The sequence below is a fragment of the Tympanuchus pallidicinctus genome, unplaced genomic scaffold (genome assembly GCF_026119805.1).
Source record: "Tympanuchus pallidicinctus isolate F22 unplaced genomic scaffold, pur_lepc_1.0 scaffold26, whole genome shotgun sequence".
NCBI lineage: Eukaryota > Metazoa > Chordata > Aves > Galliformes > Phasianidae > Tympanuchus > Tympanuchus pallidicinctus.
The window spans coordinates 6,833,723-6,850,948 of NW_026294743.1; the positions used below are offsets into that span (position 1 = coordinate 6,833,723).

The 17,226-nt window shown below is 37.5% G+C and overlaps 1 protein-coding gene across 3 annotated transcripts in view; it reads right to left on the reverse strand.

Annotated features, from left to right (window-relative positions):
- Positions 1-6,392: 6,392 nt before the first annotated feature.
- PCDH10 (protocadherin 10) overlaps positions 6,393-17,226 on the reverse strand; it is a 40,508-nt gene continuing 29,674 nt past the window's right edge. For 2 of the 3 annotated variants that reach the window (XM_052690194.1, XM_052690193.1), the window contains one exon: positions 6,393-17,223. In XM_052690194.1, the coding sequence (XP_052546154.1) occupies positions 17,204-17,223 (20 nt within the window). In that variant the 3' untranslated portion in view covers positions 6,393-17,203. The remainder of the gene's footprint in view (positions 17,224-17,226) is intronic. The other variant, XM_052690196.1, reaches the window with a different exon arrangement.

The window sequence follows — 17,226 nt, forward strand, 5'->3', positions numbered from 1 at the left end:
AGGCCCATCCTTGTGACATACGCAGGAGAACAAGGAGGATAAAAGAGGAACTGAAAACCATGAGGGCAGTTTTCTGGCAATAGATTCCTCATGAAGAACAGAGGTTTCTGGCAACAGATTCCTCATGAAGCAGAACATGGGATTCTTGACTATCAGATTCCTCACAAAGTGCCACCTGCATGCTGACAGACCACCTTGATATGCAGCAAATGCAAGCCTGGACTTGCATCAATCGATCAATCTAAGATTAATAAATATGTCAGCACTCTGCTGTGGGCACTCTCAGTGCAAAGTGGTGATGAAGAGGGCAGGCAGGACAGGGGTGCAGCAGCTCAGCCACAGTGGTGGTCTGCCAGCCTCACAGAGGCCCTGCAAGGAGAGCAGCTGGGAGCTGCTTCCACAGAGCCCCGCTCACCTGGCAAGGTAACAGGGGCTGCCTTGTGGCTTTTGCCTCTTCTTCCCAAAGTAGAAGCCCACTGGGGTGTCTGCATATTGGCCTTCATTTCTTACCCCAGGCTACTCCAGACAGAGTGGGAACCACTATGCCCCAGGTGGCTCTCTCTGTTTATACTTAAATTGCATTACAAATGTTTTTCCATTTTGCTCTTCTGGAGCTAGGAGGCGATGCTGGCCCAAGAGGGAGGAATGACAGCTTCTGTGGTGGCCTGCTCCTCCTGCCACGTGTAGCACTGACTCACCTTTCGGTATTAAATGTAAGCTGATAAGCTCTCCCCAGGCAACGTTTTCGTGCTATCCAAGACAGCCTTTGTGGCTGCAGAGATCCTTCAATAACCTGTCAAGAGTGGGCATCCTTGTGTAAAAAGCTGTTCGTCCCTATATCTCATTTTAGATTGATGTACGTACCACTTTCATATCCTTCAGCTCAGCGTAACATTTGCCCTTTCATGTTCTCAGTTTAAGCCACTGGGAATTCAAAGCTATTTCAAAGCATAATTATAGCAATCTGCATATAAAAGGCTATATGTCCTACAGAGGGTTCAGCGGAAAAAAGCAAACTCCTCAAAAGAAGAAAATTAGAAGTAAATCCCACAACTAAGATTCAGTAAAGTTAATACATTTTTCATCTGATGTGAACAGTCTGTGGATTTGTAAAGCCACTGGAAAATTGTCTAAGCCACTGTACTGAGTCAGTCTATAAAATAATGTAGCTGTTACAAGGGGCACACCGCTTCAAAGCTCACTCTCTCCTCCTGTGCTGCCCTGCGCTTTATTGACCTTAAGGCATGCTGCAAGGCCCAGTTGTTTTAAGTGAGCTTTGAAAGGATGGAGATCTTCCCCACTGTCCTACCCAAGGGCTGCTGCCAGTTCCTGAGGAAGGAGCATTCTGAAGAAACTTCGCTGGCTAAAGATGTCATGAAAGATATAGAAGAGGCCTTTTAAATTGACAAATCCATCAAGAGGCCTTCTCTAAAAACTGTACTTTGAAAATAAATTGTATTAAATGGTTTTGCTCTGACTGTATCGTGCTGCCCTTTTGTATAGCAAAAGGTGGGAATTATAGCCACAAATGTTATATATGCTACTGAAATCAGGTGACTCATAATATTCCTTAGATTTACTGAACACGAAGGGTTAACCACATCAAACTCCTTAAAATGATTAAAAATCATTAGAATGTTTTTAGTTTACCTTGCTTGCTTTACCTATTTAGCTTAAAATACATCTAATGTTGCACGTAGTAACCAGATTTAAGGAACATCATAATCAGTTTGAATTGGAATATTTGCAGCTTAATCATGATTATCTGTAATACTGCTTTTCTGCGATTATATTTCAGAGGTGGTTTCACACGGAATCACAGAATCACGTGACGGCCCAGGTTGGAAGGGACCTCAAGGAACGTGAATCTCCAACCCCCCTGCTACTGTTGTTACTTTCTCACAATAAATTCTGCAAAAGCAGACCCCTGTCATCCACTGTAGGTGATACACTGCAGAAAACCCCACTCCTTCCTGTTTTTCTAAGACAAGCTTGAAACACTAGTAGTCACTGGTTGGCTGAGAAAAGCCTCCCTGAAGATTTAAAACCAATATCACTAATAGTATCAATAATCAGAGCAGTTGTATCCAGGATATTTAGAATTACAGATATATGATTTTTCTCTGTGAACTTACATTATGGAACATTTCATTTTAGTAATGGAAGATGACAGTAGTCTAGCCCGTCAAAGGTACAGGAACAGCTCATGTAAATCTACAAAAACAGGAAATGTACAGCTATCATTTCTGTCTCTGGAGTGTTTTATTAGTAAAATACCTGTTTGTTAGTGTTATTGTTACTCAACTTTATTCTCTTCTATGAAAATGATGATGTACTGGTTTCTAAATTATAAGAAACTTTCAGTATGGGTTTAGTTCTGATTACATTTCCTAGGAAAAACTACAGTAAAATTCATAACAGTAAGGTTTTATTTTTAAACAGGCTTTGAAACATCTTGATTATAGGCAGTTCTTACTGTGAGAACACGTATGACAAAAAATAAAATGCTGGTGAAAAGATTGCAATTAGAAAGACAGGATTTCTCAAAAGTTCATGAAAGACAGCCCTCAGTCCTGATTAGGAGTGTTTTCTTGCTTGTTATTTGGAAAAGTAATAATTTGCCTTTATTTCAAAATCCTGTGTATTTTAGAAAATGAATAACTTCAGGCTTTTAGCAGAGAAGCACTGAAGCATATGGTAATCCCAGTCCCAAACACTAAGATGTGCCTGTCTGTGCCAACTCTTAATTACCACCTCATTAACACTCAGGTGTCAATTGCTGGTGGCAAAGGCAATACTCAGTTGGCCTGGTTTCTGTCATGCACAATGTAATTAAATTGACCTCCGCAAAAGGAGCCCAGTAGTTGCCTGATACCACTTGGACACCGATTGCCGCACTAATCACAATCGTGTAATTTAGTGAATCACACAGTGTAATGAGGGAAAGACTCTGGAGAGTACCAAATTGTACTTGCATATGTAATAATGACTTTAAGGACAATTAGGGAAATAATCGTTGCTCTGTTTTCTTCCAAGCTAATAATGAAGTGCAGTAGTATTTGAGTATGTGTTGTTGATTTAAAACTTCAGCTGCTGTCTACTATTTTAAAATAATGGTAACCAGCAATTAAAATGTATTAAAAAAAAAAGATATATTTTTGTACCAGTAAGAAAGCTCCAGCTTCATTAGTAGCCCCACATCAGGTTACAGTTTCAAGTGCTATTGGTTGCCTAATTAGGATCTGAGACCTCTGTTGGGTTTTGGGTCCCAAGAGAAAAGATTGATTAAATGTACCTCCCTATTCTCCATAATGGGTCAGTGTGCAGTCACCGTGCTGTGTCCTGCATGCACAGCAGTGATGTGAAGGCAGCCCCCAAAAGGCCATCCATGAGGGTATACCAAGTGCGTGCTACTTCCCAAGCGAAGGCTCAGACCATGGCACCGGCACTCAAGTGCAACACATGGACGCAGTTACTCTTTTTAGCCAAGGTTTTAAATATACAGCTTTCTCTGATTCATGCACAGCCCGTACACAGGACTCTATATCTTGGAACTAATGAAGACAGAGCTCCAAGGCTTGAGTTTATTTTGTTGAATTTCTGGCACTTAAGTGAAGCACGAAAATTTGGAGCTCAGCTGTCATTAACTCCCTCTTGGCCAGGTAAGCAGCTCCAGGAGTTGTTTCAGTGCTGCTTCTGTTTCAGCTCTCCCTGATCATCTCTTTTCTTGAGCTATCTAGCACCTTACTGCTATGTATATATTATATACGTAATCACCTGACAGCAGCACCTAAATTTGCAAGGGATGCATATGCACTATAATATCCAACCAGAACACAAACCTGAGATCTTCAAAAAGGCCTGCTGTATCTTAAATTCAGGGTTTTGTCTTCATTACTTCTCAAGGCTCTAAAACTCCAGGTAGACCTCTGAATCTTAGACAAGTACAGAAATTCTGGGCTTATATTTTTTCTGAGAAAAACTCTAATATTCAACTTTTTGCATCCCTACTCGTGCTTTGCCAGCTGGCCATCTTTCCTACACACATTTGGTGGGTACCACCACCGAATTTCAGTTCTGTGTAGATCAGGTTCCCACTTTTCACTGTTGGATGTTTTCCTTTGTGATCCTCTGTTTCTATCTCTAAGCTCTGCCTTGGACTCTGATGATTAGAATCATAGAATCATAGAATTGTTCAGGTTGAAAAAGACCTTAAAGATCATCAAGTCCAACCACAACCTAACCATACTACCCTAACTAACAACCCTCCTCTTAATCATGTCCCTGAGCACCACATCCAAATGGATTTTAAACACATCCAGGGATGGTGACTCAACCACCTCCCTGGGGACCCTATTCCAGTGCTTAAAAATCCTTTATATAAAAAAGTTTTTCCTGATATCCAGCCTAAACCTCCTCTGGCACAACTTGAGGCCATTTCCCCTCATCCTGTCACCTGTCACCAGTGAGAAGAGACCAACCCCGCTCTCGCTGTAAGCTCCTTTCAGATATTGAAAGAGAGTAATAAGTTCTCCCCTCAGCCTCCTTTTTCCCAGACTAAACAGCCCCAGTTCCTTCAGTCTCTCTTCATAGGGCATATTCTTCAAGACCTTCACAAGCCTTGTTGCCTTTCTTTGGACCTGTTCCAGCACCTCAATGTCCTTTCTGTATTGAGGTGCCCAAAACTGCCCAAATTAAACAGTAAGATGAGCATGGTGAGGCCATCTTTTATTAGTGTGTTTGTGCTTTCAGTTATACTAGTGCTATGAATATGAATCCTATGTGCTATTGTTTTAACAATATTGATAGACAAATAAAAATCTGATGTCCAAAACCAAGTATGATAAGGAAAAGTATTTTGTCTCTGAATTCACATACTGCATATATTTTGCCCGTTAATAGATCAAATATGATCCTATTTTATTATGTTGGCCCATGATGTCAGTGGTGGATGTTGGTGACGTGGCAGTAGAGTTGGAATCTTCTCACCAGTATTCCATTGTATTTTGTTGTCATGTGACAGATGGCAGCAGAGGGACAGTCTGACAAAATGGCATCGTATCACACACTTGGAAACACTTATGAAGCAAAGGTGTGGAACTGAATTCCTTCAAGCAGAAAAAAATTGCACTCATTGACATTCATCAACACTTGCTGAATGTTTGTGGATGTAGTGGACCAAACAGTGGATGTAAGCACAGAGAGGCAGTGGGAAGTGAATTTCAGCAGTGGTGATAGCAGTGTGAAATACAAGCTTTTTGCTACAGCTATATATGAACGTGGCATGCTGGCTTTTGTTCATTACTTGTGAAAATGCATAGCTAATGGTGGTGACTATGTTGGGAAATAGTGTATTGTAGCTGAGAATTTACACAACCAGATGTCAGTGCATAACACAGACTGAACTTAAAACTCTTCTCTAGATATCTGTCATAAAAATTCAGATGTTCTTTTATGCTGATACCAGTGGGATATCTGAGCCTTGAGCTCAGATATGATCAGTTCAATTGTCATGGTGAGTGGTTAAAAAACTCTGCCAAATAGTGCAAGTCACCTGATGAATAGATACTGAGCTGGGGGAAGAACAAAGATTTGAAAAGAAAAACAAGTAAAAATTTTAGTTCCTTGAAAATGATGCAAATAAATTTGCTGACAAGTTTATGCAAAACATGCAGAAGGAGAAAAATCATTTCTAGAGATGCTACAAAATCTAAAGAATAGATGAAAGCATTTTGTTGACTATGTATTTATTAAAGGTTGTGAAGTCTGGAGAAGTGATACATCTAACAAAGAGAAAGCAATGCTGTGCAGAGACCACGAACAAGCAGGAAGGACGTCTCTTGAAGAATGGCAGGCTATCATGGAAAGACACTTTCACATTCAGCTCACAGCTGTAGCAGGTGAGATGCAATCAGTTGAAAGGTATCCAATATATGGATGAGGAATTCAGCACTGTTTCATGTATAACTTTCTATCTGCAAAACAGTGCTCAGCGTGGATTGCATAATTATGCAGCTAAAGGAGGAAGAAAGATTCACTATACCTTCCCAACAGACATCTGTGTGTTCTGTGTTTGCTGAAGAAAACACTGACATACAGCTGATGGAAATACTGCATACATAATTATGACAGAAAGGAAGTCAGTCTGTTTTATGATTTACTACCTTACTTTTGAAAAATACTAAGCATATATACCTAGCACCTTCTGACCCAAACAGGAGCTCTGGAAGCTCAAAAATTCATAACATAAGGCTTTTTAGGCATAAAAATTCCCCTTTGTCTCAAGTTATGTAGGAACCTCTCCTCAGCCTGGGTAAGGACCCGATGGTGCTTCAGCAGCAATGGTCTGCTCTCTAGGGCTCCCCAGCTTGTCCAAAGAGTGGTAACCCAAAAGTGGCTTCTCGGTGATGTCCAAGTAAGGTAAATTAATTGTGCTAAGAAGCAGATGGCATAACGTCAAGAATACGACAACTAGCTGTAACCTTACGAGGCTCCAAAGCTTTGCTGCTTTTATTAACTATTGTACAGCATAAGTGCACATAAACAACCCTAATAAAAATGCTTGACATTTAAAGGCATTTTCCATTCACATTTTGAGAGGCAAAACACAATACAAATTTGGTCACAAGTACTTAGACATGTAAATGTCGCTTATAAAGCACTTACCCCACGTTCCTTTTACAACACTGTGAGTTATTCATTCATCACCTGTGTTGTCTATAGCACTCCATCTGCACTTCATATTGCTTTTCTCCCCTAAGGAATCAAGCCCTCATTTGTGTGTGTGTGTGTGTTGTTCCCCTCCAACTCTGACTTACTTTCTCCTTTTGATCATGACAGCTGCTGGTGACTTAACATACAAATGGCAGCCAGAAATCAGCAGGCCACAGAGTGTCATTTGTTATACCATTTTGCCTTTGACTCCACACACTCTAAGGGGAATAAACAGAAGGATGGTGCTAATATAATTCAAGGTGACGAGCAGATTCTTCTAACTTGAACGAGCTTCTTGTGATCTTCCATATTGTTTAAGGGTTCAAAGCCTTCTGAGATTTTTGGCTATTTTCTCCCAATTTTGCTTCTGTATGTTGAGATAAATTGTGGGGGGAATAGAATAGGGTGGTAAAATATAAAATCAATCCAGAGAGGTGTTCTCACCAGCTGGGAGAAATAACAGTCTCTGTCATACCTTTCCTCCTTCTTCAAAGACCCAAGAGAAACACAAATCCTGGAAATAGGATGGGAGCAGGGATAGGTCTTCAGCTCTAGCAAAAGCAATATGTTCTGAAGGGCTGCCAAAAAACTGAATCACTTCAGCTATTACCAATTTGCTTCAATAGTACAAACAGGTTATTTCAGATACACTTTAATATCATCTCATGTATTCTGTAACGTAGCTTTTAGAGGGACTATTATCTCACTTTTTAAATGTTTGCACTCCTGGATTCTTTACGTATATTCATTCAGTTCTAAATAGTTGTTTAGTTTTTGATTAATGGGCCAGTGTATCTTTATGATAAATGACAGGGCAAGATGTTCACTTGTTGTAGACAAGAATCACACTAGTACAAACTAGATTACGAACCTACCTTTATTCTTATTGATTATTTAGATTAAACTAGTAATACAGGAGGATTTTAGCTTCATACCAATGAGTATAGAAACATTCTTCAAATAAATTTATATTCATTTCTCTCCTATGAGCAAAGGTTGATCAATCACCTTGCTTGTTCATGATACTCTCAGGCCAATTTAAGCATATTGAGATGGAAAGGAAACTGGGGAAAAGGAGAGGCAGAACTTTTGAAGGTACAAGTTTTTTCTTTGCAAGAGCAAACCAGGACCAAGAAAACAGAAGAAGGACCTTGGGAAATATTAGTGACAACACATGCACAAGAAATGTTCTTTATTTGAAACAGCTATTTTCTGCAGTCTAAATACTCTAGTATTTTACAGTAACATAGCAGTAAGGAAAAAAAAAACAAAAAACTATCAAGACTTCATCTCAAAGTGAAATAATCCTTTTTCTGCCCTCTTTGGAATATCTCTTACAACAAAGGCATGTTGTGCCTGGCACCAGTACAGCCCGTAGGAAAAGATTGGATGCACGCGTATTGGTGAAGGCATTGCCACTGCTGGTCCTGCAGTCAGGCAGGAAAACTGGGAGCATTGGCCTCCTGCTGCCTGGGTGCAGAGGAGCTGAGGCTGGGACCTTGCCCCTTGGTAAAGGTCAGATCAGGCTCAGCCAGGGAAATCAGGACCAGACACATCCTTAGGATGTGTGAGGCCGTCAAAATAGTTCAAGGGAATTAGAGGGCTGAATAAATCCTCCTTATAAACCAGCAATTCCAAAAGTCCCATTCTTAGGTATTTTTTCTTTTTGTCTTTCCAGCCTATAATGCTAGTGTGCAGATACTTAGGTGAGGAAAACAGCAAAGAAGTGACTTTTCCTAACCTAACTGGTTCAGTAATTCTGTTGTCCTCAAGGGGATGACTTAGGAAAGATTTCCTTTCTGGGAACTTAGCCAATTGTACAAAATCTCTGATCTTTTCAACATCTGCCAGGTAAGTGCCAGGTAAGTCCTTCCCAGTAATGCTTTCTGCTAGTATCAGATTTTCAGACTGCCCTTACCACCATTATGTCTGAGTGTTTTCCAATAAAACATTCGTTTATATGACTAACATGTCAGATGTGGTTTGCTCGCTTGCTCTTTCCCTTTGGCAAGAAAGCAAGCTCTCTAATGGTTCTGTAATATGCCTAGTATCACTCTGTACACCTAACGACAAATATCTATTGAGAAAAAACTTTGTATAAAATATTATTCACTGGGGAGCAGGCAAATGAGTCTGCATTTAGTGAGTGATCATCTATATAAGGTAGCACGTGTACATAATTTCTGCAGTAATAAATGCTTAGTTGCTTTTGTAAAATGAAGAAGCAAAATAGGAGACAACACTCTAATTTTAGAAATGGCTCTAAGTTGGATTATCTGAGAAAGGGAGAATTGAATAAAGGTTTTTCAAGTCCTGAAAAAATACTCTCGTCATACCACCTGCTCTGGAAATCTTTTGTACCCAATCTTTAACACCTTGGGTTTTCTGAAGGATCCTATTTTTAAGTGTTCTGAGAAGACACGTATTGAACAGAACACTGCCAGAGAAAGAAGAACTGTAGGAGGCCCTTTTAATACCACACTGATCATAATATTTGCCCACAATTTTGGCCCCTGAGGACAGATGCTTCTTTTATATGATGGGATCTAGACACAATTTTCTTTTCCCAGCCCTCGCTAATCATCAAATCCAGAAGGATTTAGGTTCTGAGTGGAAAGATGAAGAGCTCTTCATTGCTTTCTTTGAAGCTGTCCCATTTTACAAAGAATAATTATATATTCTTTTGACAGAAAGACCAAGGGCACCAAATTACATATTGCTCTCTAGACTGCTAGTTAGCTCATTAACCTGCATGTGGGGAGATGTTGATATTGTAGCACCCATGTGGGCTTACATTATTTTATATTATAATCACTGTTGTTCGTTGGTTTTCTTATTATTTTGATTTAGGAACTAGATTCTATTCCCACCTCTACAATAAACAGCATTATGAAATTTCTGTTATGCTTCAGTAAAATAAAGATAGTAATACAGGCATCTGCTGTAACACTGGAGTACATTTTGCTTACCAATAAAGGATATAAAGCACACAGAACAGCAGTCAATAGAAATCTAACTTTGAAATGAATGTTTTTTCAATTTCCAGCCACTCATAGATTTTGCACTACAAAAGGTTCTCTCTTGGATGAGAAAAATAAGACAATTTCTGTTTTTGTTTTTGCTGAATCTTTACATCTGTGAATATTAGCAGCATGTTCAATGCAGTTTTAGATTTCATGTGCAAACGAAGAATTGAAAAACTAACAACTGCATGCAAATGGTGGTTTACAGTTTACTCCAGATAGAATAGAAACAGGAAAGAAATTTCCACAGTCCAGTAAAAGACAGTGCAGGCTTCCAATACTTTTTGTTACTAGTTTTCATGCCTTTATCACTGAACAGTGGAGATATGAAAAAAAAAAAGAATTATGTAAAAAAGAAAAGGTAAACTTCCTGCTTTGGCCTGGAATTGTTTCTATGCTACTCCTACTTCTTGGATCATCAAAATGAAATAAACCTCAATCGAAAACACAGGAACTGATGATAACAACTCAGTTAGCAAACTGAAACCCAGCAAGCTTAAATTAAGTTTCTATGTGGTATCTCTTACCCCAGTTCCCCTCACTAGACATGATCCTGACTCCTACCCCAAGCTCCATCCCCGTCCTCCAGGAGCTGCTAGTGCTGAGGACTGGCCCCTCCTGCCTCCCCTAGTGTAAGAAAGACTATGATATGTCACCAGCCACTGTTTTTCAACTAGGCTGTGATTGATCTTATTTAAATGTGTACAGGGCATAGCATCATAAAATCATAAAGGTTAGAAAAGACCTCTGAGATCATCTAATTATCAAGGACATGATTTTTTTCTTTTCATTGTTTTCTTTCTTTTTTTTTTTTCCCAGAAGCTCAGTGAGGTTTAATGATTTCAATTCAAGGTATACTGCATTTTCTCCCTAGATTACATTAATTAACTGGCTTTTTCTTCCAGCACTCACTCTCTGTCTTCTTTCTTTGTTGCTAGTCAGAATATAAATCAAGCCAAGCCTGTAACAAAAAGTGAATGGCCATGAGCTCCAAGGGCATCATTTACACTCATCTTTGGGGGTTTGAGCAGAATAATGTTTCCTTGCATTCATCATCTTTTTTTTTTTTTTTTTTTTTTTTGTATATAGCATATAGCCATAATAAATGTATTGCTCTCATGGTGAAATCCTTCTTTTTTGTGATATTTATGTTCCTGAGAAGAGCACTATTTAAATACCAATTAATGTCATCTGTAAGACTAGGAATAGCAAAGCGCTCTCTTTCTTCTTGATGGCTGAACAGTCCCACACCACTGCTCTCCTGCCAGCATCCCATAAAGTTCTTGCTCTAAATTATTCTGAAACCAATCTAGAAAAGCTGTAATGTTGGAGATGGAATTACTATGTAATTTTGACATCAGGCTTCATTTAGGTCTTTTTTTTTCTATTTTATTCTCACCAAACATCCACATACACACGGAGACCCTTCTATATACACCCTGCATCTATATCCCAAGTAAAACTTAGACCAGAAAATGTGATAGGAAACATCTTTCAGAGTAAATCTGAAAAGAGATAAGGTCGTTAGGACATATGTTACCTTCCAAAGCAAAACCTTCTGAAACATTCATCATTGGGACTGATATTTCTTTCCTGGCTTTATTCACTCTTTTAATCATCACTCTTCTCCAATGAATTTTTAATTATTTTCCCATTTGTAAAAACATTAATGTATGTTTTCAGGACTGCATTTCTGTTGTGGTCTTCTAAGAAAATCTCAACAGAGATGTAATTCAGCTTTGCCTTGAAATAAAATCACTCAAAACTTGTCTGCTTTAAACTGACATATAGCCACATCCAAATTTCAGAACTTGATTTCACAGCTCATTAAAAACAGAGCTAGTAAAGTTTCCCATCTTTTGGTGTTAAATATTTTTATTGCAAATTGTTCTTGCTCAAAAATGCATGTGCATAAAGAAAGAAGAACTTTTTTTTGTTCCCCTTCAAATCACTGCAGCTTGGACCACTGCCTTTAATGGAATTAGGCTCTGATGCATACAAAATACAGTTCGGTTTTGGAACCTGAATGTTTGAATCCAAGGCTTCTAAAACTTAAGGTTGGTTTGGTTACATTCACTTTATCGTGTTGTTGTAAGGCATTGTTATACAATACATTACTCTTCACTCTTAGTGCAACTCATAGATGAGTTACCCAAAATATGCTTTTAAGCTGATGATGAGGTGAACTTTAATCATTGAAGTGCATGTATTTGGAAGCATACTATTTCAGGAATTGCATGGCTTAACTGAATTTTACCTATTGTATAATACAAATAAGTATTTTAATACAAATTCAACTTCTTGTCTTCACCTCTCTTTAGTAAGAATGGTAATGTTATCTGAATCTCTTTTGCTATTCTGGCTATCTTCTGAATTACTACCATAGTTAACCATCCAGAGGACATTTTAATCAGTGCTAACACAGAGAACAAGAAAGTTTTGGCACAGTGTGTTTCATCTTGACTCAGCAAGATTTCCAGCACTCACATTTACACATTTTTGACAGGATGCTTCCTAAATGAAGCATTTGCCTTCTGGAGAACTACACCCACATAGATTTCATTTTCCCTGATGTCTCAGCCAACATACAATATCATGATCTTTATTAACAAATTCAAATTCAAAAACAATTTCAATTCAAGAAAGCTGTCCACGTTATTTCTTGCTCATTTCTTACATATGAGGATATCTACAAAAACACAGATGCTTCAGCAATGGATCTTAATGGCTGTATTTGTTCATATATATGTATCCATTTCATATCAAGACAGATCAGCAGATCAGAGGGAAAATAAAATGAAGGAGACCTTTAATATGAATCTGAGCTCTGATTGTAGGGGTCAGTGCAATGGATTTAACTCACTGTTTCTGAATTTTTCTTAGCATAACATAATAAAGTCTTACTGGCTGCCTTTCCCTTTGCTTCAAATAAAATAACTTGTCTGTTCTTCATAGACTTCTGGTACCAACGTTTTGCAATCAAATTGCTATGTCTAATTGTATATGAGTGATGCTTATTTACTTGGGCCCCTACACCTTTGTATAAATTTTAATTGAAAAGTCCCAGTGCCAAACAACTTACGACTTGAACAAGGAACAATGGCAGGACATGATCAGCTTTCTCCACATAAGACATATAAATATTTAACAGCCTTGCAAAATTGCAATGACAATTTATCAGCCTAGGAAGACTATCTGTTTATCCACCTTTAACCCTGAGGAATGATAGCACTTAAGAAAAAGAAGAAAAAAAAGTCTGCTGTGAGCAGGTGAAAGTTTAAAGTCAAACAATGAAATGTGTGTTTGATTGTGGGTGTGATGCATGAGGAAGGGGCTGAATTCAAATGTTGAATACAAAACTCCATTCTACACTAAAGAACAAGTCTAATTTTCTAGTACCATAAATGTGTTTCTACCCTTCTCTTTGAATTTACTGATAGGAGCATACTCCTGCAAGAAAAAAATCCAGAGGCAACTTACCAGATTTTGAACTATAGCTATATACACACATACCCCCCCAACACACACATATATAGTGATTATAATGCATGAAGCATAATCTTTACAAATAATATATATCTGTGCACTGACATTCCACTTAGTTTTGCAACAATAATGTTGAAAAATTACTACACCTTGTTCAAATCAGTTGAGACTGTTTAATGGAAGTACTTCTTTTTTCTCCCTTCTCAGTGGGCAGATTAATTAAAACCTGCATGAAATAATGGTAATTTTGTTTCAAGTAGTGAAACATTTTAGTATTTTTCGGTTTTGCAACAGTCAGTCTGGAAGAAACGAAAGAAATTTAATAGGCAAGTTGCTTAGATATCCATTGCTACACATCTAAACCAGGAATTAAAAAATAAATAAATAAATTACACATCTGGTTTCATTCTGTTATTCTCTGTAAGACACTGTCTTGTGCTGGAACTTTCATTTACTCTAAAGAAAGTTCTTCACAAAGACAGCTTGTTCTACTGCTCGCAGTTTTTTTAATGTAAATTTAAACATTAAATATTGCTTCTGATACCTAATTGAAGGATAGAACATCTTTACTCCTACAGCTGTGTACAGATAACATCTTTTGAAGCTCAGGATGCCTTACGATGAAAATTACAGAACAGGACTGAGAGACTAGTCCCTGCTATTTCTCTGAGGCAAGTTTAAGTACACTTGTATCATCCCTGACAGGTATTTTTTGAACTCTTGAAAATCTTCAATGAAGGAGGTATCAGAACCTTCCCTACACCGGCTTACGGATGTAGATACTTCTCCTTAATATGCATCCTAAATATTTTCCAACTACTTCATTTTATTTTTTGCCCAATATGCAAATCAGAGTCCTTAGACATTAGTAGCACATACACTTAAAGGAAGAGGCAAATACAAAGAGCTAATGTTTAAAGGCATTTACATACCTATCACTGCAGATAGGCACCTAGTAGCATGGTGAGATACATGGAGATGCTGAACAATTCAATTTCAATGGGAGGTGGCTGGATGCAACAGGTATCTTCCCCACTACAACATAGAAACAGGGAAGGGATTGAACCTCTGTACGGCCAAATGCACTTCTCAGTACTTCTTTTGAGTCCTAACAGATAGGTACTGTTATTTAATGTGACCTAAACCTCATGTCATCAAACATTAGCATACTGAAATTCACAGTGAACTAGGGAAATCCACAGAAGTGTTTAAATATTTTGGGAGCCCAGGATGTAGTAGTTAAAAACTTTCTGTTCCTCGGGAGTCTCGCATCCTATCACAATTCCTTCTGGGACTCTCCCTATGAACTTAGAAGGATTTCGGTGCATACATGGATCACTATCTGTATTATCTAACATTAATTTAAAAAAAAAAAAAAGAAAGAAAGAAAAAAGAGGTGTGTATCAACTACACAGTTCACTGAAAATGTTCCATTATGGAAAGAAATGACGTGATATGATATGGTTAAGTTTTCAGGAAAAAAAAAATGCATGCAAATTGTGAAGATAGCTTTATTAAATAAAAATACTTCACTGTCTCTGAAAAAGAAAGAAAAAATATTTTTCTTCCCAAAACCTGAAAACAAACTCACTTTACATCTAATATTAATGAGGTACTTGGAAACAAAGAAAAACAAATTTCTTGGAGGCCTTTAAAAGCAGAAACAACCATTTAACATAATCCTTTGAGTGAAAGTGATGTCACAGATTTCATTGTTGTTCTTCACAAAACTAAAAAGGTGTATCAGTGACTGTAAGTCTCACTGTCTACAGCTAGAGGAACATTCCACAACTGGTGTTTGTTCAAATCAGTAACCACTATTTTCACTCCCTTCTGATTGTGTTTTATACATATTTTTAAAAGGATACCCGAAATATATTTGAGTGATACAGATCGGCTAGAAATATCCATTAAAAGTGTTTAACAGTGTTTGTTCAGAGTAGTTAAATGAACTTCAGAGCTCAGTCCAGCAGCCAGAATGATCAGGAACTGATCAGCAATCTTGTCTGAATCCTCAACAGGATGGTTTCCATATGGGTGAATTATCTGTCTTCTAGAAACTGTCATCATAAACAAAAATAATGACAGAGGGAAGAAAACCAGACTTAATAACCACATAGCAGTGGCTAAATTCAGCTTCTCACGCATTCCTCCTGTGGTAGCTGTAGTGGGGGTATCAGAATTCCTGTATAACAGCATGATCCAAATTCAGCTGCAATCAATGAAAGGTTTTCTCTTGTCTTAATATTGGATCGTCCCCAGGTATTTGTTCAAATTTGGGTAGATGTTGCTTGATAACACAGTGTTCTATCATTTCTTTTCAGTACTTGACAGATATTAAGATACAGTGGGGAGGGAAAAAAAAACAACAACCCAATACAAAAAGAAGAAAAAAAAAAAAGAAGAAAAGCACTTTACTACATTTTTACATTTAGTAAATGGTACTTAAGCTCCATGGAGATGAATTTACCTTTAAAAGTTTACTGTTTTCATTATTTCATAGAAAAAATTGCTCTAATATACCATTTCCAACCATACAATTATTACAGAACATAAAGATTATATGAAAGGGCTTGATCCTTTTCCCAGCTGAGATGGTAATCAGCCCCTTTTAAACTCCTATGGGAGAAGGGTCAGATGAGAATGTGCCGTGTTCCTAATTTCAAACATCTGTTGTGATAAAAGAGTCGATATTTTGGCATATACTTTGCCTTTGTAGTTTGAATTCTATCAATAACTATTCCTAGCCACAAGAGAAATATTTTTAGGCAATATATTTGTATAGCTTCACAAAAGTATGTCAGAGAGATGTGCGTGTGTTTGTGTGTGTGTATGTACGTATGCATATTTATGAGTTTGGGATGATGTTCTTAAAATACTTCACTTACATATATCTTACATTGCAAAATGTACAGACACTCAGTGTTCTTTTCAACAACATATATAGGTGAGCTTATAGAGCCTTATAAAAGGTTTTATGATTCCAAATTAAAAAGCATAGAAATACCATCAAAATAATGGAGAGTGAATTATACCTCTGATAGTACATAGCGCTCATTCTGGTAATATTGACAGCTGCATCTTTGGCATTGAAAATTCATTACAACTTTTAGACAAAATGTTGTTGTTGCTTACAGCTCTTTTTTTTTTTTTTTTTTCTTTTTTTTCTTTTTTTTTAAACAAGAAAAACAGGATTGACCAAGATACGAATATTGGGGAAGTACTATTAAAGGTTTATTTTATATTTGTTTTTAGCAAGGATAGCTTAGGAACCCTGAATTACCTTCTCATTTTAGTGTATGGTGTAGACTGTATGAATCCATTTAAAAATCAACTAAGTTGTACCACATTTTTCTCAAAATTATATATAATATAATATATATATATTTTATATTTATTTAGAAGCTTTGAAATAGTACAGTAAACACTTTGCAACACGGTGTATAAACTACAGAATGTCTTCGATAATTTGGTGGGTCTTCAGATTAACAACATTGTTTGTGACCCACGGGTGAAAAGAACATGATCACAATCTCTCTTGTAAAGTTGGAATAGTTTGGGGAACACTTGATCACACAAAAATAATATAAAACAGTCAAGTTTAAAACAGTGATATTGCATTTATAATGCACATTTCTTTTATCTGTACGATTGGCTTCTTGTGGTGATTATAAACATCTAAAGGGCTCAGTGACATTTTGGAGAGAGAAAGATATATAGTGCTGTAAACAGGCACACACTGATCAGAGAGGCAAGATCAGTTGCCTCTGAAGTTTCTACAGTTCTACACATTTCAACTCATTTCTCAGGCCTGCTGAGAGCAATTAGGTCCTATTGTTGGCCATGATGTCTCCAACAGCACACAAATCCTTCAGTTAGACAGAACTGGATGGCCAAGATAATGAAGTTGAAAGTTGATGCTTTTTGTTGGTCGACTTTTGTGCAAATCATGCTGCTTCAGGTAAGTCCTGTAGAAGTGACTAGCATATCCTTTTCCGTGCTG